This window comes from Vidua chalybeata, chromosome 8, assembly GCF_026979565.1.
Source record: "Vidua chalybeata isolate OUT-0048 chromosome 8, bVidCha1 merged haplotype, whole genome shotgun sequence".
In the NCBI taxonomy this organism is placed as follows: domain Eukaryota; kingdom Metazoa; phylum Chordata; class Aves; order Passeriformes; family Viduidae; genus Vidua; species Vidua chalybeata.
The window spans coordinates 32,785,333-32,807,172 of NC_071537.1; the positions used below are offsets into that span (position 1 = coordinate 32,785,333).

Genomic DNA, 21,840 nt, shown 5'->3' on the forward strand with positions numbered 1-21,840 from the left:
GGTTTCGGCTACACTGAACTTTTTGCGCGTGGGAAAGCAGCCAGTCACAACGAGGAGAGGGGGGAGCGAGCGGGGAGGAGAGGTCAGGTCAGGTCAGTTCAGATGGCTTCTGTCCAGAAAACACCACGCTAAGAAAAAAAGCCCCAGGCCGTTGAAACTGGTGGAGAACCGCAGCGCCGGGGAAGTCGCTTCTGGGGCTCTCCACAGTGAATTACCGCAGGGATTCCTGGGCTGGGCCGGGCCGGGCCAGGTGCCCAGGGCCAGCAAAAGCGCTCTGTGCCTCTCCTCCTGCCCCTGGGCAGGCCACAGAACCCAGCAGGAAAGGCTCGAGGATCGGGAAAAGGCCAGGGGGAGATCAGTCACCGGTCACCGGGATAAGAGACACCGCTGGGGGCAGTTCTTGGAATTTATTCTCGAACAGATCATCGCAAGAGAACGAGAGGTGAAGCAGCAGGGGTTCCAGCCTCGGAAGCAGGACTTTGCCCTCGGCCTCTCGCAGCTGCCCTCGGGGGATGAAGGATCCCCCGGGCCCCGAGCAGCGGCTCTGCCCCCACCATGGGCATGTGTCCCGAGCCCACGCTCCGTGCCGGGCTCGGAGGGCCGAGCGCGGAGCAGGCGCTGAGCTGCTCCGTGGAGCTTCCAGCCCCGCTGGATGCGGCGGGCGCGGCGCAGGCAGTGCCGGGCGTCCGGCGGCATCGCTCGGTGCCTGGCGGCGTTTGCAGTGCCGAGGGATGGACTGAGTCCGACCGGCAGCGCCAGCGCACCGCTACCCTTCTAGTTCAGTTTAGTAATGGCTTAAGCCAAGGGTAAAGTGCCTCTTGTGGCCATTTCAAAGCCTCGAAGCAAGGGGAGAACGGAGGTTCCCTCTCGAAGTTAGATCCCTAAATGATTGTGAAAAATACGTTTTTCTTGCTTGGCAAAATTTAAAAGTTTAACAAAGGACAGTAGGAGACAGATACAGTAAGTGAAAGATTACGGTTGTGTACTTCTTGGCTCTCAGCCAAAAGCACACACTGGTTTTGGAAACGCTTTTACATTCTATTTTTATTGCATCATCTGTTCTATATTTGGACTTGTTTACATGTTTCAAAAACTATTTAGCTTGGCTCTTCTTCGGGTCTGCCTTTTTAGAGCATGAGTATTTGTTGGTTGTGGTTTTTGTCTATTCTTATCTTTATTTTAAATTATTGGGATTTTACAGATGATGCGTGCTGATAGTTGGTATATTAGTAGCAGGTCTTCATCATATGTTCTTTGAATATTGTCCCAACCAAACAGGCGTTTTAACACAAGCATATTTATATCAGCTACTTTTAAGTTTTAGCTAACAACAGAAATCAAAATTCTATTTCTATAGCAAAGTTATTTTAATACTACACAAATAGAATCCATTTTAATATTTGCAAAAAGCCAATACTATAATATGTATCTGTTGGGGAAGATGAAATAGCAAGGCCCTATAAATATGATGGCCTGGCAAAAGAATCAGAGAATACAGATATCGAGATGAAAACGAGGTTTGAAATACCAAACCTTCATTACTGAGCATCCTGAAAACAATAATACAGCCAAGCTGAAAGCAATCCCCCCTTTCTGATAGATCCTAAGGTCAGATGGAATGTCCTGTCTCACCCCCAATGTGTGGTTCATCCCATACCTGTAACTCTCCCCTGAAGTATCAGGTGTCTGCAACCCCATTGGCCCAAGTCCTGTCCCAGCCCACCTTGAAGCCCCCGATAAGGTGTGGCCGAGGGACCGGAGATCTTCCTGCTGGGACGCCCACCTGGCACCCTCTCTCTCTCTCCCTCTCTCTCCCCCCGGCTCTCCCTGGGCCTGCCACGAGTTGCGGCTAGCAACTCCAAGCAGGGCCCTTCATCCTTTACAATAAACCCTATGCTCTAAAGACCGGGCCTCAGAGATCCTTCGTCACCACCCACCCAAACCGTCCTGGAGCCCAGCAGTCCCCGCAGTATCTATAGCAAGAAGCATAAGGAGAGTCTTCCCTCGATTGAAACCCGAAGAAAAAGTGAATCAAGGCTTCACTTTTAGCTTCCTAAAATGAGGAGAAATGCAATTTTCCTCTTCATTTTCCCTCAACAAAGACCAGTCTGGGGCTTGTGGACATCCTTTTCGTCTGTGAAGGTCCCTTCAAATGGAGGGTCCCCCTCGATGGAACTCTTACAATGGCACATAAAGAGGCTCCTCTCAAGGGAAGCCCTTTAAAACCAGGGACAGCCGTGTTTGCCCTCAGTTTTAACCTTGAGATGATGAAAAGGAGTCACTTTCCCTCAAGTCAGACGGCACCATAAAGGTATTCTCCTTCCATTCAAACATGAAAATCATGGAAAATGGTGATTGCCTGCCTTGTGAGACACCAAAAATCATGGAAAATGTGTGTTTTTCTTCAGTTGAGCCCCTTCAAATCATAGGTGAATGGGGATCCTCCCCAGTTCAAACACAATTACAGAAATGTTTCCCCTCCTCAATTTAAATCCCTTTCCTTCTTGTAACCCCCTTTTTTGGGGCCACTGGGGAGGGACTGGGGGCACCTCCCCCTCCTCCCTGGTCACACCTGGGGCTGCTGCACGTTGCAGAGTGCTGAGGAGTTCCCTGCCAGTTCCCTGCCAGTTCCCTCTTCCTGGCAAGCAGCGGGAGGGATGGTGAGAGCACTGGGCAGGAACTGGGAGCACTATTCCTTCCCAGAGCTCCTGATATCCCTGCCAGTGCTCCTTCTTGTTCACTCCTGGTGCTTCCACTCTCCTTCCCAGTTCCCTCCTGGCATTCCCTGTGCTCCCAGTTCCCTCCCAGTGTTCCCAGGATCTCTTCCAGTGCTCCCAGCAGCAAAGCACTGGGGGCACTGCGTGGTCTGCTCTTGAAGAGGCGAGACTTGAGCTGTTGGGAGAGAAATCCCAACTGGAAGGTGCTGGGGAGGGCTGGGTTCCCGGCGCTGTGAGTTTTCCTTATTCAGTCCTTTGTTGTAATTTTTGTCAAGGTTTAGTAAACATGTTTAAAATTTTAACAGTGAGGGTCATCTCTCACTCTAGTTTTCAATCTGCTCTTGTAGCACACTGTCAGTAGTCCTAGAAGGGCACTACTGTAGTCACTTTTATTTTATTCTCTGTGAGAGGACACAAAGTTGGCAAAACTTTGGAAAGCTTCTGCTCCTCCCTCCTCTCCCTGAAAAAGCCCAGTCTTACAGTGCAATGGAACACTCTGTAACTGCCTCAGGAATTTCAGTTTTGTGTGACTGACCTGGAAAATGGGACTGAGAAAATATCCAAAATACCATGTTAATTTTTAAACACTTTCTGAAATAATTGTTTCCAAGTGATTTTGATGTTGAAACCATTCACTGTAGCTGCTGCCCATGCAAATAAACCTTTAGACATGGTCACTCTTACAGCCATTAGAGAAGAATTTTCAGTAATCTCTGTAGTTTGTAGTAGTAGACTTAGTATTTGTGTGCTTTGGTAGTGTTCATCCAGGCACAGTTCATGTAAAAACAGAATTCCAAAAAAATCAGATGTTTCAAGTTTGATGTAAAGTGTTTCTATATTTTGTGTTCTTTTGTGTGCCAGAGAAGATTTGGGCTTAAAAGATGAAAATCTGCCTCTGTTAAAAACAAAGAGAAGTTTTCCTTCTATGGAACCCTAATTTTACCTCAGATGTCTATGATTCCTTATTGGTTTTGCCCCCTGGAAGTGAATGCAATTGTCAGCACCAACTGGGCTTTGTTGGAAATGCTATTGGGTTGGAAAAGTTCCTCGTTTCAGTGGCTGAGACCCTGGTGAGGTTTTCAGCATTTCCTTCTGTCAGGTGGGATCTGATGGGCCTGAGGTGGCCTTGTCTCCTCAGAGTTTTCATGCCCTAAGGAAGCAAAGGCTGATTGAATGTGCTTGATCCTCTCCTGTCTAATGGGGAGCAACGGCAAACAGCAGAGCTGGAATCGCCTTCTCTGTTCCTCATTTCTCCTGCCAACAGACCTCTTGGCTCTCTCAGGGCCCAGAAGTCACTTCTCCTTGTTGATGGATGGCCTGAAGGCACCCAGGTGCTGCAGGTCAGTACTGCTTCAGAAATCCTTTTGGCTTGGAAGTATCCTTCTACCTGAGAGCTGAATTTAGAAATAGATGTCGTGAGGCCAGGGAGCTAACTCAGAAATGTCAGCAGGATCCCAGAGAAAAAGGTCCCTTGAAAAGACTGCAGTTATTTTTATAGCAACGTTTCTAGCAGAAGTTTCTGGACTCCAGGGGAGCCATGGAATAGTTTCGCAGTGTCAGAAACAGCAAATCCACTCTTGGCCAGGAGCTCCCAGCTCTTCCTGTGGCACTGGCAGTTGCTCCTGTCAGGATGTTTTACCCAGCAGAAAACCAAGGTGACCACCCAAGGGGGCCCCTGCAGGATGTGACGTTATCTGCCTATACAGTGAAATTTGCTTTATGGTTCCCATTTATTCTCCTGATAACCAGATGCAGCTCCTTCCTGCCTGTGGCTGCCCTCTGACAGCTGGGTCTCAAAGTCCAGGGATAAACGGCAGGGACAGTTACACCACAGGGACTCAGATGCTCATAGAACCTCTAGCAGAAAACTAAATATTTGCTTTGTAAAAGTGTGCCTTAAGTCAACACTGACAGTTGTACATCAAAAAGTGATTTTTCTGTCTGACTGAACCAAAATGTCTTTAGAAAACAGGAGACCTTATATTGATGAGAATTATTTATTAGAAATTACAGTTGTTTTCTGTGAAAAATGCCATTCACTTGTGTTAAAATTTTAGAAGTGTAATAGTAATGAAAATAGTAATAAAAATTAGGACAATACGAGACAATGAAAAGCAAAGGATTACAGACATCCGGATGCTTTGCTCTGCCACAAAGCAGGCCTTGCTAACAAAGGATTACCCCTTCAGAGCAATAGGCTGTTGCATATTCATGTATCTCATACATGATTCAAACATTCCTTTCAAACTCTGCTTCGTTTTAGCTTCCCCCCCTCATCTTGTAAATCAATGTTCTTGGCTCCTCAAAGTCAGAGCGTTCTCAATCAGCAGGCAATAATTCTTCTCTTGGAATCTTGGTTTCTTGTTGCTGTTCTCTTTGTCCAAATAGGAAAACGCAACAGAAGGAAATGCTGAAAACCTCACCAGGGTCTCAGCCACTGAAACGAGGAACTTTTCCAACCCAATAGCATTTCCAACAAAGCCCAGTTGGTGCTGACAATTGCATTCACTTCCAGGGGGCAAAACCAATAAGGAATCATAGACATCTGAGGTAAAATTAGGGTTCCATAGAAGGAAAACTTCTCTTTGTTTTTAACAGAGGCAGATTTTCATCTTTTAAGCCCAAATCTTCTCTGGCACACAAAAGAACACAAAATATAGAAACACTTTACATCAAACTTGAAACATCTGATTTTTTTGGAATTCTGTTTTTACATGAACTGTGCCTGGATGAACACTACCAAAGCACACAAATACTAAGTCTACTACTACAAACTACAGAAATTACTGAAAATTCTTCTCTAATGGCTGTAAGAGTGAACATGTCTAAAGGTTTATTTGCATGGGCAGCAGCTACAGTGAATGGTTTCAACATCAAAATCACTTGGAAACAGTTATTTCAGAAAGTGTTTAAAAATTAACATGGTATTTTGGATGTTTTCTCAGTCCCATTTTCCAGGTCAGTCACACAAAACTGAAATTCCTGAGGCAGTTACAGAGTGTTACATTGCACTGTAAGACTGGGCTTTTTCAGGGAGAGGAGGGAGTAGCAGAAGCTTTCCAAAGCTTTGCCAACTTTGTGTCCTCTCACAGAGAATAAAATAAAAGTGACTACAGTAGTGCCCTTCTAGGACTACTGACAGTGTGCTACAAGAGCAGATTGAAAACTAGAGTGAGAGATGACCCTCACTGTTAAAATTTTAAACATGTTTACTAAACCTTGACAAAAATTACAACAAAGGACTGAATAAGGAAAACTCACAGCGCCGGGAACCCAGCCCTCCCCAGCACCTTCCAGTCGGGATTTCTCTCCCAACAGCTCATGTCTCGCCTCTTCAAGAGCAGACCACGCAGTGCCCCCAGTGCTTTGCTGCTGGGAGCACTGGAAGAGACCCTGGGAACACTGGGAGGGAACTGGGAGCACAGGGAATGCCAGGAGGGAACTGGGAAGGAGAGTGGAAGCACCGGGAGTGAACAAGAAGGAGCACTGGCAGGGATATCAGGAGCTCTGGGAAGGAATAGTGCTCCCAGTTCCTGCCCAGTGCTCTCACCATCCCTCCCGCTGCTTGCCAGGAAGAGGGAACTGGCAGGGAACTGGCAGGGAACTCCTCAGCACTCTGCAACGTGCAGCAGCCCCAGGTGTGACCAGGGAGGAGGGGGAGGTGCCCCCAGTCCCTCCCCACTGCCCCCGTAAAAGGGGGGTTACAAGAAGGAAAGGGATTTAAATTGAGGAGGGGAAACTTTTCAGTAATTGTGTTTGAACTGGGGAGGATCCCCATTCACCTATGATTTGAAGTGTCTCAACTGAAGAAAAACACACATTTTCCATGATTTTTGGTGTCTCACAAGGCAGGCAATCATGGTTTTCCATGATTTTCATGTTTGAATGGAAGGAGAATACCTTTATGGTGCCATCTGACTTGAGGGAAAGCGACTCCTTTTCATCATCTCAAGGTTAAAACTGAAGGCAAACACGGCTGTCCCTGGTCTTCAAGGGCTTCCCTTGAGAGGAGCCTCTTTATGTGCCATTGTAAGAGTTCCATCGAGGGGGACCCTCCATTTGAAGGGACTTACACAGAGGAAAAAGATGTCTAAAAGCCCCAGAATGGTCTTTGTTGAGGGAAATTGAATAGGGAAATTGCATTTCTCCTCAATTTTGGAGCCTAAATTGAGGAAAAATTCCCCTTGAATCACTTTTTATTGTGGATTACATTGAGGGGAGAGCCTCCTTATGCATCGTTTAGGGATCTAAATCGAGAGGGAACCTCCGTTCTCCCCTTGCTTCGAGGCTTTGAAATGGCCACAAGAGGCACTTTACCCTTGGCTTAAGCCATTACTAAACTGAACTAGAAGGGTAGCGGTGGGCTGGCGCTGCCGGTCGGACTCAGTCCATCCCTCGGCACTGCAAACGCCGCCAGGCACCGAGCGATGCCGCCGGACGCCCGGCACTGCCTGCGCCGCGCCCGCCGCATCCAGCGGGGCTGGAAGCTCCACGGAGCAGCTCAGCGCCTGCTCCGCGCTCGGCCCTCCGAGCCCGGCACGGAGCGTGGGCTCGGGACACATGCCCATGGTGGGGGCAGAGCCGCTGCTCGGGGCCCGGGGGATCCTTCATCCCCCGAGGGCAGCTGCGAGAGGCCGAGGGCAAAGTCCTGCTTCCGAGGCTGGAACCCCTGCTGCTTCACCTCTCGTTCTCTTGCGATGATCTGTTCGAGAATAAATTCCAAGAACTGCCCCCAGCCGTGTCTCTTTTCCCGGTGACCGGTGACTGATCTCCCCCTGGCCTTTTCCCGATCCTCGAGCCTTTCCTGCTGGGTTCTGTGGCCTGCCCAGGGGCAGGAGGAGAGGCACAGAGCGCTTTTGCTGGCCCCGGCACCTGGCCCGGCCCGGCCCAGCCCAGGAATCCCTGCGGTAATTCACTGTGGAGAGCCCCAGGAGCGACTTCCCCGGGGCTGCGGTTCTCCACCAGCTTCAACGGCCTGGGGCTTTTTTTCTTAGCGTGGTGTTTTCTGGACAGAAGCCATCTGAACTGACCTGACCTGACCTCTCCTCCCCGCTCGCTCCCCCCTCTCCTCGTTGTGACTGGCTGCTTTCCCACGCGCAAAAAGTTCAGTGTTGCAAAAATCATTCCCAAACCCACTTGGGCTCAGGTCAGAGGCAGCACCGGCCGCTCCCGCTGTGTCTGGCCGGGATCGGAGCGGCGGCGGCGCCCGGAGCCCGGCGAGGCGGCGGCGGAGCTCGGAGGCTGCTCCAGCCCAGGTGGGACCCGCGGTCGGTTGTGCCCCAGCTCGGGGCTCGCTGTGGGCGGAGGGGCCGCGCTGAGGGGCAGGGGGGTTCTGGCGAGTTCCCGGTGCCGGGTTCCCCCGTGTCCCCCCTGCGCTGGGATCGTGGCGTGTGGACACCTTGGGCAGCATCCCCTGAGTCAGGGAGACACAAGAAACTTCCCTCAAAACCTGTTAAGACCCCAGTGACTCCTTCCCCTGTTCCTATGTCCCTGAGATACTCCCTCCCTATTCTCTGATTGGCCCTTTTCTCTGAGAATAAATTCAACTAAAATTAATGACCCCAGTGCGGGCCTGTTATGCCCATGCTGGGTGAGAGATCTCTCGCTGCCTTTACTGAGACCCTCGAGCCTTTCCTGCTGTGTTCTGTGGCCTGCCCAGGGGCAGGAGGAGAGGCACAGAGCGCTTTTGCTGGCCCTGGGCACCTGGCCTGGCCCAGCCCAGCCCAAGAGTCCCTGCCAGAATTCACTGCACCATTTCCCGGCCCCACGGTGGCTCCGGCTCCGTGGGCAGGCAGCTCCAGGAGTTCAGAGGGGGCAAAATGGGACCGAGGGAGAGGAGGCAGCTGGAGCCAGTGGGGGAAATGTCTTTGCTGTGAGCTGGCAGGGAGAGGAGGAGGAGGGAGAAAGTGGTGCAAAGTAAAGGGGAGAGAAAGAGGGACAAGGCTGGAGCGGTGGAAGGCAGCGGGGATGGCCATGGGGCAGGCGGGCATTTTGCTTTTCAGCTCTGTGGGAGGAAACCGAGAGCTGTCAAATCCATGCAGGAAAAGAGGGGAGCAATAGCAGGTGGTGGAAATGGCTGGCAATTGGGATTCATTTTATCTGCCTGAACTGCAGAGGCCGATAGACCCCGAGCACTGCCAGTGTTGTGATGTGTCCTGCCCTGCCCCTGGCCTGGTTGCAGCTGCCTGCTGAGACGGGCCCTTGTCTCTAAAGGAACTGCACCCAGGGACACTGAGGTGCTGCTGGAATAAGATTGAGAGAATAAAATAAACAGAATAAAAAGCTGCACCACTGGCTCTCCTCCCCCTGGTAACATTAAAGGAGCTGCACCAAGGCACCGTCTGGGTGGCTGTGCCGGGTAAAAAGTGTCATGAGAAAGGCTGGGATATGTGAAGGGAATAATATTCTGAGAATGGTATAAAATATTCTAAAAATACTGCAGCAGTAGTAGACACTGCCAAAGTGTCACAAAAACCAGCTGTGTCAAGGGACTGTGAGTCAGGCAGGCCCAGGATAGTGCTTCATCCTTTGCGGAGTAGCAATCTGATTAAAAGAGGCCCCTAGGGAGTGCTGCAAATGGGAAGAGACTTTGGCCTATTTGGGAGACTTTTCAGGAAGTCCTTTGGGAAGCAGTCCTTAAAACCAGGTTGGTCAAACACGACCTGCCCCTCCTAAAGTCCTGCTGGCTGGGTCTGACACCCTGGCCATGCTGTAAGTGCTGCCTGATGAAATCAATATGAACTGCTCCATGACCTTACTGGGTACTGAGGTCAGGCTGACTGGCCTGTAATTACCAGGATCCTCCTTCCCACCCTTGTTGTGGTCACTTGATGTCGCACTGGGCAGCTTCCAACCATCTGGAACCTCACCAGTGAGCCAGGGCTGCTGGTAAATGATGGAGAGCAGCTTCCCAAGCTCATCTGCCAGCTCCCTCATCCCCCTGGGGTGGATCCCTTCTGGGCACATAGATTTATGATCAGCCAAGCAGCTCAGCAGTTCTCTGACTGCCTCCTCCTGGAGAACAGGGGCCCATTCTGCTCCCTGACACCATCTACCAGCCCAGGAGGACACTGTTCCTGAGGACAAGCCATCCTCTCACTAAAGGCTGAGGCAAAGAAGGCGTTGAGCACCTCTGCCTTCTCCTCATCTGCACTTACTAAGTTCCCTCCTGCATCCAACAGTGAATAAAACTGACCTTACCCTTCCTTTAATCTTTAATATATCAGTACAAACATTTTTTATTATCCTTTACACATGTTGCCTACTTAAGTTCAAACTGAGCTTTGGCCTCCCTAATTTTTTTCCTACATACCCTAGCAGCCCCCTTTAATACTTCCTGAGTGACCTGACCCTCCTTCCAAAGCTGATACGTCCTCCTTTTATTCCTAAGTTCCTTCAAAACCTCAATGCCCATCCAGGCTGGACGTTTGCCTGATTGACTCGTCTTTGGGCACACAGGGACAGTCTGTTCCTGTGCCCTCAAGATCTCTGGTTTGAAGCATGCCACCTTTCCTGCACTCCTTTGCTTTTAAGGACTGCTTCCCAAAGAACTTCCTGACTAAGTCTCCGAAAGAGGCCGAAGTCTGCCCTCCTGAAGCCCAGTACAAAAACTTTCTTGATGTTCCTCCTGATATCACCAAATATCGAGAACACTGTAATTTCAGGATCACCACGGCCCAGGAGGCCTCCAACCAGCACATCTCCCTCCAGCGCACCTCAATTCACAAACCACAATCCTGACCAAGTCCCTCTCCTGGCAGGCTCCCTCACCAGCTGTGACTCCGGAGCCCTGGAAACGCGCCCTGAGTGCGTTCCTTGGATCCCGGCCTGGCTCCTTTCCGATTGCCGCGGGCTCGCTGCTAACATGCTTTTTGTGCACTCACCCCCAAAAGGCTCAGTCCCTCGCCCCTCTCCTCCCCGCCTCTCGCTGCTTCCCCGGGCGCTGTTTGTTCCGAACGGCCAAAGCCGCTCCCCCCTCCATCGGCTCCACCGTGCGGCGGCAGCGCCCGTGCCCGGTGGGTCTGGCCGGGAGCGGAGCGGCGGCGGCGGCCGAAGCTCGGAGGCGGCTCCAGCACAGGTGGGACCCGCGGTCGGTTGTGCCGCAGCTCGGGGTTCTCGCTGCGGGCTTGGGGCCGCTGCTCGGGCGGGAGGTGTCCGTGCCCGGCTCGGGGCTGGCCCGGGATGGACTTGAACGTGCCTCAGAGCCCAGAGCGCTCCACGTGCCGAGCAGGGCAGAAAGCGCCGCATGCTGCCTGCTCCGGGGCCGAGGCTTCTCGGCGCTGCCCTCTCTCTCTGCGAGGAGCCGCTCCGTGGTCCCAAGCAGGGAGCCGAAGCGGCTGTGCCGGCGCTCGGTGTCCCCGGGCTCCGAGCCGCCGGGGCAGGGAATGCGGGGGACAATCGTGAGCCCCCGGGGCTGCTGGTTCTTGCCCCTCGGCAGGCGGACTCCGAGCCGCAGCTGCCAGGCGCTCTCAGCGCCTGTCCCGGCACGGAGCTGGGCTGCAGCGGCTGCAGAGCCACAGGGGCCGGGGCTGCGGCGACCGCAGAGCTCCCGGAGGCTGCGCTTGTCTCCGCAGCTGCTGCCGCACCTCTGGGCAGCGGGGACAGCGCAGCCAGAGCTGGCACCGCCCTGCTGAGCCTCGGTGTCCCGCAGGGCCGGGACCAGCAGTGACCTCTCTCTCATCGTGTCCCTTTCAGGGTGCCATCACCGCGGGTGTAAAGCTGCTCCCGAGGCGATCTCCGAGAGGCTTTGTCAGCACTCCTGATGGGTCGGGAGCAAGGTGCTGTTTGTTCCAGGGAGAGAGATGTGGGCAGTGCGCTGGAGGAGAGTGAATTCTGCTCCACTCATGGGGTGGTGAAGAAGGCTCTGGAGAACAGAGCAGCAACAGGGAATGCACTCAGAAGATTCCCGGGTGAGTGCAGGGCCACCCCTGTGGCCTCTAGGGAGGGGACAGTGTCACCTCCCAGGGACAGGGCTGGCAGGTGTGTGGCTGTTTCCCGATGTCTGGAAGAGGCCTCTTACTCTGCTGGGCTCCATCAGTGGCTGGAAGCAAGAGCCCCAGCTGCCCCCAAGGCTGTGCAGTTCTGCTGCTGCAGCCTGTCCCCACAGCTGTGTCCCTGGCTGTCCCCACAGCTGTGTCCCTGCCTGTGCCCAGGCTCTTGGCTCTCTGGCTGCCAGCTGAGTGAGGGGCACACTGGCTGCGGGGTCCCTCCTGTGCTCCCTGGGCATGGGGTGAGCAGATTCCAGGGCCGGGTCTGGTTCTCGCAGCCAGCAGCTCTTTCCTGTTCCAGGTAAATGGTTCAGCTCCCATTCCATGCTCGTGGCGCTGCTGATTCTGCTGCTCCTGGTGCTGGGGCTGGCTTTGGGGGTGGCCTTGGCTGTGCAGTCAGGTAAGGGAGGGGCAGCAGGCTGGGCCCAGCCCCTCGGGGCAGAGCGGGGTCCCTGCACCCTGCAGAGGGGAATCCTCAGACCTTCTCTTCTTCCCCCTCCAGCAGCACAGCTTCCACTTACACCTGCGACTCCGCTGTTGGTTCTGGGCTGTCCCCTTGGCTGGGTTGGCTACAATGGAGTCTGCTACTACTTGTCAAAGGATTACGGCACCTGGGAGCAGGGTCAGGAACGGTGCTCCGAGCTCGGGGCCTCCCTGGCCATTCTCAAGGATGAGGAAATGGTGAGTGAGGGGCTGTGGGTGGTGTGGGATGGCTGAGGGGAGCCTGGGGGTGCTCCTGGGCCGGGCTGGGTGCTGGTAGGGCTGGGGGTGCAGCCCTGTGCTGGGGCCTTGCAGGGAAGGAGCCCCGGCGTGCGGGGGCAGCCCCGGGCCCGTGTCCCCCCGAGGGGCCGGGGCAGCTCCCACTCCTCTCTCCTTGGCAGGATTTGCTCTTCCACCTCCGCGGGAACGTCGATTACTGGCTCGGGCTGCGCAGACGGGGCGAGCGCCTGCACTGGGGGGACGGCAGCAGCTACAGCTCCTGGTGAGTGCCGGGGAGCCGGGCAGGGCCTGGGGGGACAGGGGCACAAGGTGTTCCCCTGGGAACCAGCACTGTCTCTGCTTCTCCCTGCAGGGTTCCTGTCCTGGGCAATTCCGAGTGTGTGTACCTGGCTGACGATAAATTCAGGACTATGAGCTGCTCAAATGAGCGGCCGTATGTCTGCAGCAAGGCTCAAGCTGCCCTGTAACAGGGGCTGGAGAAAGGACCTTGTCCACGCTGGGTACTGCCAGCTTCAGCTCTCAGCCCAGCACAGGGCTGTCCTTCCTCAGCTGTTCCCTGGGCCTTGCACTTCCTCTCAGGGTCACCTCAGTGCCTGTTCATCCCCTGTGCCAGTGCTGGGCTGGGGGTTCAGAGGAAAAGTCTCTGCAAAACATCCTGCCACCCATGCTGCCTGCAGTGACTGGATTGCCCTCATTATATCTGAGAAACACGGATCTCCATTTGAAATTTATATAGATGTTTATTAAGGGATAAAAGGGATAAAATCCCTCTCTGGGATGATTGGTTATTTGAACACGATTCACTTAAATTATGTTCTCTATATACTGTGACATTACAGAGTGTCTTCCTGCCATCTTGTCGATTCAACTAAGATTTTTTTTTCTTGTGTTTCTATCTTGTTGTATTTTCATTCCCTGATAATGAGAACCAGTAAATTCTTCTTTTCTCCCTTTTTTTTCCCCTCTGGTTTCTCTTTCCATGATCTTGTCTTTAAGATAAAATAGTCCCTGAATGTGGGAAATCACTTAATTATTTTACACCTTTTTCTGAGTTAGTTACATGAAACAATCATTTCAACATTTACAGTCTCTATGATGCTATGGTCTAAGATAGTATCTATTACAGCACTATTTATAAAAGCTATACAGTGCATACATAAACTGACAGATTATACTGTATCAAAAGTGGTAATTACAAATTGTACTGTGTCAGGATTTTTGTGATCAATAGTAACTTGCAAAACAGAAGTGAGTACATAAATGTGAAACCAGTACCTGTATTTGTTATTTATATCACTACACAACAAGCTCAAATGGGAAATCCAAATCGCTCTGGGCTCCTGGATGTCATCACAAACTGGCCTGAAGTTGAGACTTTTGGACTATCCTTGGAAGATGTGAGAAACGACCCTCACTTCTAAAATTTTACAGGTTGTTTATTAAACCTTAACAAAAAATACAACAAGTGGTGAATAAGGAAAAATTACAGCGCTGGGGTCTCTGGGACTATCAGCCCCGTGCCCTTTTACAAAATGGATGCTTTGCCTTCTATACCCTCAGCCCCTCCCAACGCTTTGTCAGTGAACCCCTTCTCTGCCGTGCACTGGTGCAGATCACTTCCTTACATCTCGACTGGAGCTCAGGTGTGGTCCTGCTGCCCCTCCTGGTAAGAAGCCGGCCCTTCCCAAATGACCTGGCTACTGAGGCTGTTACAAGGGGGAGGGGAAAGGGGACTGTGGCAGGTCATATTGCAGTAACAGCACTATACATCTACAAACTTCTCCTAATATACATGTAATATCTATCTCTTCATTGTGAGAGCCACCCATCACATTAGTCACCTATAAAAAACCCCTTTTCTCCTTTCAAGTCATATTGCTCAAAAAGGTACTTGTTTTCAGTTCTGATTTGCCATGAATCATACTAACATCTGTTGATGTGGGTGAGGACAGTTTGAACAGAAGGAAAACATCTCAGGTTTTCTTTAGACATGCTTATTTGGAATGGACCAGATGGAATCACTGAGGTCTGGTATGGCTTTTTTACCCCCATCTGCCATGCCAGTGGGGTTGCTACCCATAGCAGGTGTATCTTAGTGGTGAGTACAGAGGCCAACTCAGCTTTGCCTTCTAGTCCCTGTTGTATTAAAAGGCAGCTGAGGAATGACAGAGCTCTGGTGTGGCTTTCTTGCCCCCACCTTACCATGCCTATGGGATTGCTGCCCGCAGCAGGGCTATGGAAACTTCTCGGTGGTGGACACAGGGGCCAACCTGGTCTGGCCCTCTGTTTCTTGTTTTACTCTACTTGTTGGTCCTTAAGGAAACCTCCCCAGTACCTCTTACGGTTCCCTGTGTACTTCCCCTCAACAGATGCTTGTAACTCTCATCTATCAAAACAGGACAATTACGTCAATAAATGATACAGTTCAAACTCCCCACCTAAAGTGTTAGTTAATCTTCAAGCTGGTGGAAGCTCGACTGCACTTTTGGGACATCTTTGAGCTTCTCTGGTTATCTCTCACCCAGTCTGGATGTTGCAGTCTATTCTTTGGGTTCTTTCACCAGCCTGTAATTCTGTTGACGTGAGCCCGCTCTAGCTCTGTGCTTGGCACAGCCCATTCAGTGGTGAGCAGTACCTGAAAGGGACCTCCCCACTGAGGGGTGAGCACTGAAGCAATGTCCACAGCACAGCCTTGTGTATTTCATTATTTGAAAGGGTAATTGAGTCTTACAGTAGTCACCCACCGCTGCTGGCACAAGGGGACTGCGTGGCCTAGGAAGCGCTACAGTCCCAGAGAGGTTTAGCACTTGGCCTAGCACCCCCTTCTGATGGCAGCAGTTTTTGGGGAACGTGGGTTAGAACAGCAGTGGATCACCGCAATTGCAGATACCCCTGTTTATGGGGATTTAATGGAAACTTCAACACTATTCAATTTGATGGAAATCACTGTACACAACGTTACATCCACCTTTTGGGAAACTTATACATAGAGGCAAATTCTTCTCCTTACAAGAGCAGAGTATACACAGGGAGCCAGGGGCCACTCCAGCCAGCAGAGCTCGGTAGTGATGCAGCAGACACCAACACAGGTGTATATATATATATATATATATATATATATATATATATATATATGTATATATATATATATATCCAGAGTAAATATATATATGTATCCAGAGCCATATCCCTGGGCGTGCCCAGCCCGTGAGGGCACACAGGTGTTGCACTGTGTGTTTTTAATTGTAATTCAGTCCTAGCATTCAGTTTTATAACTGCCCCTATTGTATATTGTTATAACATATTTTGTCATTAATAGATTGTTCCTTTTCCCCCTGTGTTGTTGGTTTCTCCCCAGTTGTCCATTGTGGGTATTCTCAGCTCAGTCAGAGAGAAAGAGAAAGGTTTTCTAACCAGGCAAGAGCCTGGGAAACAGTTGGGAAAGAATGTAAATAATTCTCTAATCTATCTTGTTATTCACATTGTTTATAGATATGTTCTGCTACTGTGTGTCATTCACTGCACACCAATGGTGACACATGTTTTTACTCTAAGACCAATTGTGATAAATTGAGGCGAATAATGTGATTCAGCCTTTTTAAGGTCAATTAGAATTTTATTAATTACAGCAAGCAGTAGCAAGCAAAAACAGCGCTGGGTGGGTAGGGGTCTCCAAGACACCCCTCCTGCAGTGTCCAAACTGCAGTGCCCCACACCTCACCCCCTCATTCAGTCTCTTTTATAGTTTCTTGGAGGTTTCTTCATTCGTGTCTCTTGCGATAGCGGTGTGCGTAGCTTGAGCATCTCTCTGCATCGTGTCTGCGTTGTGTCGAGGCAGGTGATCGTTGGTTTCACAATCGGTTCCGGACAGTGATGGGCGTACCCGGAGCACTCCTACGTTGTCTAGTCCGGTGGCTGTTGTCTGGTGGTCGCTGATTTCATAATCAGCTTCGGCCTTCCCCCGACATCCTTAGCCTGTGTCTGCAAAAAAGCTACGAAAAGCTCCCTATATGGTGATTAATCATACTTGTGATCTTGCGTTTTGCAATATGTCTATAGCCTTGGAATATGCCTATAGCCTTGCGGTTTGTAGCAGTTGCTTCTTTATTGTCCTTTTTTAGTAAAACCCACAAGTTGCTGTTTCCCAACTTCACAGATGCTTCCCCTATCTCCTAACAAGCAAGCTAGTCCCTCATACTTTAATTTTATATTTCCTCCTTTAATATTCCAATTCTTTTGATGAACAAACAAGTTACCACAGTTTATCACACAATGAAATTAGTCTTCTCGATTTTCTCTATCTATAGAGTGGTACATTTGAAATAAAGAGAGAGTTCATTTTCTTAGCCATCTCATCTGGAGTTCTCTGTTCCCGTCCTGCTCAACAGCGTCACTCCATCTTCCCAAAGACCTGCCCTTGGATCCCAAATGTTCCCTGCTCCTCCTCCCACTGACTGTCAATCCCTCCCCATGTCTGCCCCTTTCTCTGGAAACTTCCCTGTCATTTTTTGTATCCTTCGAGGCCCCATTGGTTTTTTTGAACGTGTTCTCCTCCTCTGTAATCCCCTATTGCTTTAAACATTACATCCCCCACCTCCTGTTCCTCCCCCAGCTTTTCCCCATTGGTTAAAGTTTTGTACCCTCCCCTGAGACCTCCCCCGTATAGAAGTTGAATGGTGCCTTTGCTCAGGGTCTTTCTGTCCCTGACCCCCCAGGGAATAAATGCCTTTGGAAAACATGCAGACAACCTCTCCCTGTTCCTTGTCCCTGCCCTCGGCGCAGTCCTATCCCCAATGCAGTTTACTCGTGCCATAGGGCAGCTGTGCCCTACAGCCACACCCCAAATTCAGCAGCTTTGTAGGGGCGGCCCACTCTCGCCAACGGTGTCGGGAGTTAACCGGGCTGAAGAAATCAGCACCGCAGCACACAGAGACATGTGCAGAGCCAGGGCTCGCACACACAGGTACCTGCTCACCTGCACGGAGCTCCCGTGCACCACGGCATTGCCAGCAGCACACACCGTGTGCACCCAGCCTGCCCCAGCAGCACACCTGTGCTGCACAGACCCTCACCTGTGTGCAGTCTCTGCCAGGGCACACGTGCCCCAAGCACGAGACCTGCCAGCGCGCAGAGCCCGAGCACAGCAACGTGTGCAGTGTCACACACAGCAACACATGCCTGTCCCACACAGCAACACATGCCTGTCACACACAGCAACACATGCCTGTCCCACACAGCAACACATGCCTGTCCCACACAGCAACACATGCCTGTCACACACAGAGCCAAGCTCACGGCTGCAGAACCCGGGCACGCTCACAAGCACAGAGCTGTGCACAGCCCCACTCACAGCTGCAGTGCAATGCAGCACACGTGCACACGGCAGGGCACACAGCCCGTGCACACGTCAGCACATCCCTCTCACCTTCAGGCCAGTTTGTGATGATTTCCAGGAGCCCAGGGCGATTTGGATCTCCCATTTGAGCTTGTTGTATAGTGATATAAATAACAAATACGGGTATTGGTTTCACATTTATGTACTCACTTTTGTTTTGCAAGTTACTATTGATCACAAAAATCCTGACACAGTACAATTTGTAATTACTGCTTCTGATACAGTATAATCTGTCAGTTTATGTATGCACTGTATAGCTTTTATAAATAGTGCTGTAATAGATACTATCTTAGACCATAGCATCATAGAGACTGTAAATGTTGAAATGATTGTTTCATGTAACTAACTCAGAAAAAGGTGTAAAATAATTAAGTGATTTCCCACATTCAGGGACTATTTTATCTGAAAGACAAGATCATGGAAAGATAAACTAGGGGGGAAAAAAAAGGAAGAAAAGAAGAATTTACTGGTTCTCGTTATCAGGGAATGAAAATACAACAAGATAGAAACACAAGAAAAAAAAAATCTTAGTTGAATCGACAAGATGGCAGGAAGACACTCTGTAATGTCACAGTATATGGAGAACATAATTTAAGTGAATCGTGTTCAAATAACCAATCATCCCAGAGAGGGATTTTATCCCTTTTATCCCTTAATAAACGTCTATATAAATTTCAAATGGAGATCCGTGTTTCTCAGATATAATGAGGGCAATCCAGTCACTGCAGGCAGCATGGGTGGCAGGATGTATTGCAGAGACTTTTCCTCTGAACCCCCAGCCCAGCACTGGCACTGGGGATGAACAGGCACTGAGGTGACCCTGAGAGGAAGTGCAAGGCCCAGGGAACAGCTGAGGAAGGACAGCCCTGTGCTGGGCTGACAGGTGAAGCTGGCACTGCCCAGCGTGGACAAGTTCCTTTCTCCAGCCCCTGTTACAGGGCAGCTTGAGCCTTGCTGCAGACATACGGCCGCTCATTTGAGCAGCTCATAGTCCTGAATTTATCATCAGCCAGGTACACACACTCAGAATTGCCCAGGACAGGAACCCTGCAGGGAGGAGCAGAGACAGTGCTGGTTCCCAGGTGTCTTAGGTTGGAAATAGGTGTATTCAATTGCCATCTGTTAGAGATGGGGCAGGTATCTTCTGTTCATTGGGCAGTTTTCTTTATCTCTCCCACAACCAATCCCCCTCCAGGAGATATCTCCTGTTCATGGCCAGTGAGTGTCCCTGCATGGCTGATAAAATTCCTTCATCCCATGGGGAGATGCTCCACTCAGACAGAGGAGCCAAGCATTCCTACCTGGATACAATCTGACTCTTGAAACACCACAGCAGGCTTTGCCTGCTGCATTCCCAGAAGAGCAGCTTTCTTCCCCACTGCATTCCCAGAGGAGCAGCTTTCTTCCCCACTGCATTCCCAGGGAACACCAGGCCCATCTACACCAGCCCTGGACCTCCAGAGGAAAACTCCAACCTTGTCCAGGATCCCTGCTCCAACAGAACCACAGCTGGCACTGCAGGAGGGCTGAGCCACCATGGAATGGGACTGCTGCCACCACCCTGATCCACAGGGTGCCAGGTCCTACTCTGACCCTGTCAGTAGTTTTTTGGTTTTTGTTTTTTTTTTTTTTTTTGTTTTTTTTTTTTTTTTTTTGTTTGTACTACTACAATTGTATTTTTCGCTTTCCTAGTTGAGAACTGTTATTCCTATTCACATATCTTTGCCGGAGAGCCCAGACATTTAAAAATTATAATTCTTCAGAGGGAGGGGTTTACATTTTCCATTTCAGAGAAGGATCCTGCCTTCCTTAGTAGAACACCTGTCTTTTCAACTCAAGACACCAGGGGAACACCTTGTGCCCCTGTCCCCCCAGGCCCTGCCCGGCTCCCCGGCACTCACGAGGAGCTGTAGCTGCTGCCGTCCCCCCAGTGCAGGCGCTCGCCCCGTCTGCGCAGCCCGAGCCAGTAATCGACGTTCCCGCGGAGGCGGAAGAGCAAATCCTGCCAAGGAGAGAGGAGTGGGAGCTGCCCCGGCCCCTCGGGGGGACACGGGCCCGGGGCTGCCCCCGCATGCCGGGGCTCCTTCCCTGCAAGGCCCCGGCACAGGGCTGCACCCCCAGCCCTACCAGCACCCAGCCCGGCCCAGGAGCATCCCCAGGCTCCCCTCAGCCATCCCACACCTCCCACAGCTCCTCACTCACCATTTCCTCATCCTTGAGAATGGCCAGGGAGGCCCCGAGCTCGGAGCACCGTTCCTCACCCTGCTCGCAGGTGCCGTAATCCTTTGACAAGTAGTAGCAGACTCCATTGTAGCCAACCCAGCCAAGGGGACAGCCCAGAACCAACAGTGGAGTTGCAGGTGTAAGTGGAAGCTGTGCTGCTGGAGGGGGAAGAGGAGAAGGTCTGAGGATTCCCCTCTGCAGGGAGCAGGGACCCCGCTCTGCCCCGAGGGGCTGGGCCCAGCCTGCTGCCCCTCCCTTACCTGACTGCACAGCCAAGGCCACCCCCAAAGCCAGCACCAGCACCAGGAGCAGCAGAATCAGCAGCACCACGAGCACGGGATGGGAGCTGAACCATTTACCTGGAACAGGAAAGAGCTGCTGGCTGCGAGAACCAGACCCGGCCCTGGAATCTGCTCACCCCGTGCCCAGGGAGCACAGGAGGGACCCCTCAGCCAGTGTGCCCCTCACTCAGCTGGCAGCCAGAGAGCCAAGAGCCTGGGCACAGGCAGGGACACAGCTGTGGGGACAGCCAGGGACACAGCTGTGGGGACAGGCTGCTGCAGCAGAACTGCACAGCCTTGGGGGCAGCTGGGGCTCTTGCTTCCAGCCACTGATGGGGCCCGGCAGAGCACCAGGCCTCTTCCAGACATCGGGAAACACCACACACCTGCCAGCCCTGTCCCTGGGAGGTGACACTGTCCCCTCCCTAGAGGCCACAGGGGTGGCCCTGCACTCACCCGGGAATCTTCTGAGTGCATTCCCTGTTGCTGCTGTGTTCTCCAGATCCTCCTTCACCACCCCATGAGTGGAGCAGAATTCACTCTCCTCCAGGTCACTGCCCACATCTCTCTCCCTGGAACAAACAGCACCTTGCTCCCGAGTCATCAGGAGTGCTGACAAAGCCTCTCGGAGATCGCCTCGGGAGCAGCTTTACACCCGCGGTGATGGCACCCTGAAAGGGACACGATGAGAGAGAGGTCACTGCTGGTCCCGGCCCTGCGGGACACCGAGGCTCAGCAGGGCGGTGCCAGCTCTGGCTGCGCTGTCCCCGCTGCCCAGAGGTGCGGCAGCAGCTGCGGAGACAAGCGCAGCCTCCGGGAGCTCTGCGGTCGCCGCAGCCCCGGCCCCTGTGGCTCTGCAGCCGCTGCAGCCCAGCTCCGTGCCGGGACAGGCGCTGAGAGCGCCTGGCAGCTGCGGCTCGGAGTCCGCCTGCCGAGGGGCAAGAACCAGCAGCCCCGGGGGCTCACGATTGTCCCCCGCATTCCCTGCCCCGGCGGCTCGGAGCCCGGGGACACCGAGCGCCGGCACAGCCGCTTCGGCTCCCTGCCTGGGACCACGGAGCGGCTCCTCGCAGAGAGAGAGGGCAGCGCCGAGAAGCCTCGGCCCCGGAGCAGGCAGCATGCGGCGCTTTCTGCCCCGCTCGGCGCCTGCAGCGCTTTGGGCTCTGAGGCACGTTCAAGTCCATCCCGGGCCAGCCCCGAGCCGGGCACGGACACCTCCCGCCCAAACAGCGGCCCCAAGCCCTGTGCCATCGCTGCTGCGGCATCGGCTCGTCCCCAGCGATCCGGGCAAGGAGCAGAGCGCGGGCAGCCGCTCCCTCCATGATCCCAGCGCAGGGGGGACACAGGGGAACCCGGCACAGGGAACTCACCAGAACCCCACTACCCCTCAGCGCGGCCCCTCCGCCCGCAGCGAGCCCCGAGCTGGGGCACAACCGACCGCGGGTCCCACCTGGGCTGGAGCAGCCTCCGAGCTCCGCCGCCGCCTCGCCGGGCTCCGGGTGTCGCCGCCGCTCCGC

At 52.5% G+C, this 21,840-nt stretch overlaps 2 protein-coding genes across 7 annotated transcripts; one reads left to right on the forward strand and one right to left on the reverse strand.

Annotated features, from left to right (window-relative positions):
- Window positions 1-7,764: 7,764 nt before the first annotated feature.
- LOC128791577 (C-type lectin domain family 2 member B-like) lies at window positions 7,765-13,698 on the forward strand. 3 transcript variants are annotated; one of them, XM_053949333.1, is made up of 6 exons: window positions 7,765-7,972; window positions 11,412-11,626; window positions 12,006-12,104; window positions 12,210-12,385; window positions 12,586-12,686; window positions 12,777-13,698. In XM_053949333.1, exons 2-6 carry the CDS (start codon window positions 11,479-11,481, stop codon window positions 12,889-12,891), a joined length of 639 nt encoding a protein of 212 aa, XP_053805308.1. In that variant the 5' UTR covers window positions 7,765-7,972; window positions 11,412-11,478; the 3' UTR covers window positions 12,892-13,698. The 3 variants fall into 3 exon arrangements, with proteins under 3 accessions (XP_053805308.1, XP_053805306.1, XP_053805307.1); XM_053949331.1 differs by having other exon boundaries at window positions 7,777-7,972; window positions 12,207-12,385; XM_053949332.1 differs by lacking the exon at window positions 7,765-7,972 and adding an exon at window positions 10,660-10,794 and having other exon boundaries at window positions 12,207-12,385.
- A 2,110-nt stretch (window positions 13,699-15,808) lies between these two features.
- LOC128791578 (C-type lectin domain family 2 member B-like) lies at window positions 15,809-21,840 on the reverse strand. 4 transcript variants are annotated; one of them, XM_053949337.1, is made up of 6 exons: window positions 20,780-21,290; window positions 20,303-20,401; window positions 20,022-20,200; window positions 19,721-19,821; window positions 17,850-17,909; window positions 15,809-16,416 (listed from the first exon to the last, which is right to left on the reverse strand). In XM_053949337.1, exons 1-5 carry the CDS (start codon window positions 20,925-20,927, stop codon window positions 17,852-17,854), a joined length of 585 nt encoding a protein of 194 aa, XP_053805312.1. In that variant the 5' UTR covers window positions 20,928-21,290; the 3' UTR covers window positions 15,809-16,416; window positions 17,850-17,851. The 4 variants fall into 4 exon arrangements, with proteins under 4 accessions (XP_053805312.1, XP_053805310.1, XP_053805311.1 ...); XM_053949335.1 differs by lacking the exons at window positions 15,809-16,416; window positions 17,850-17,909 and adding exons at window positions 18,264-18,866; window positions 21,774-21,840 and having other exon boundaries at window positions 20,780-20,994; XM_053949336.1 differs by lacking the exons at window positions 15,809-16,416; window positions 17,850-17,909 and adding an exon at window positions 18,264-18,866 and having other exon boundaries at window positions 20,022-20,197.

Excerpts from the sequence above, each read along its gene's own strand:
- LOC128791577 (XM_053949331.1), top strand. The coding sequence starts at position 11,479 with ATGGGTCGGGAGCAAGGTGCTGTTTGTTCCAGGGAGAGAGATGTGGGC. Across the intron at positions 11,627-12,005 it reads TGCACTCAGAAGATTCCCGG|GTAAATGGTTCAGCTCCCAT; the intron begins GTGAGTGCAGGG and ends TTCCTGTTCCAG. Across the intron at positions 12,105-12,206 it reads GGCCTTGGCTGTGCAGTCAG|CAGCACAGCTTCCACTTACA; the intron begins GTAAGGGAGGGG and ends TTCCCCCTCCAG.
- LOC128791578 (XM_053949335.1), bottom strand. The coding sequence starts at position 20,927 with ATGACTCGGGAGCAAGGTGCTGTTTGTTCCAGGGAGAGAGATGTGGGC. Across the intron at positions 20,201-20,302 it reads GGCCTTGGCTGTGCAGTCAG|CAGCACAGCTTCCACTTACA; the intron begins GTAAGGGAGGGG and ends TTCCCCCTCCAG. Across the intron at positions 19,822-20,021 it reads TTCTCAAGGATGAGGAAATG|GATTTGCTCTTCCGCCTCCG; the intron begins GTGAGTGAGGAG and ends TCTCCTTGGCAG.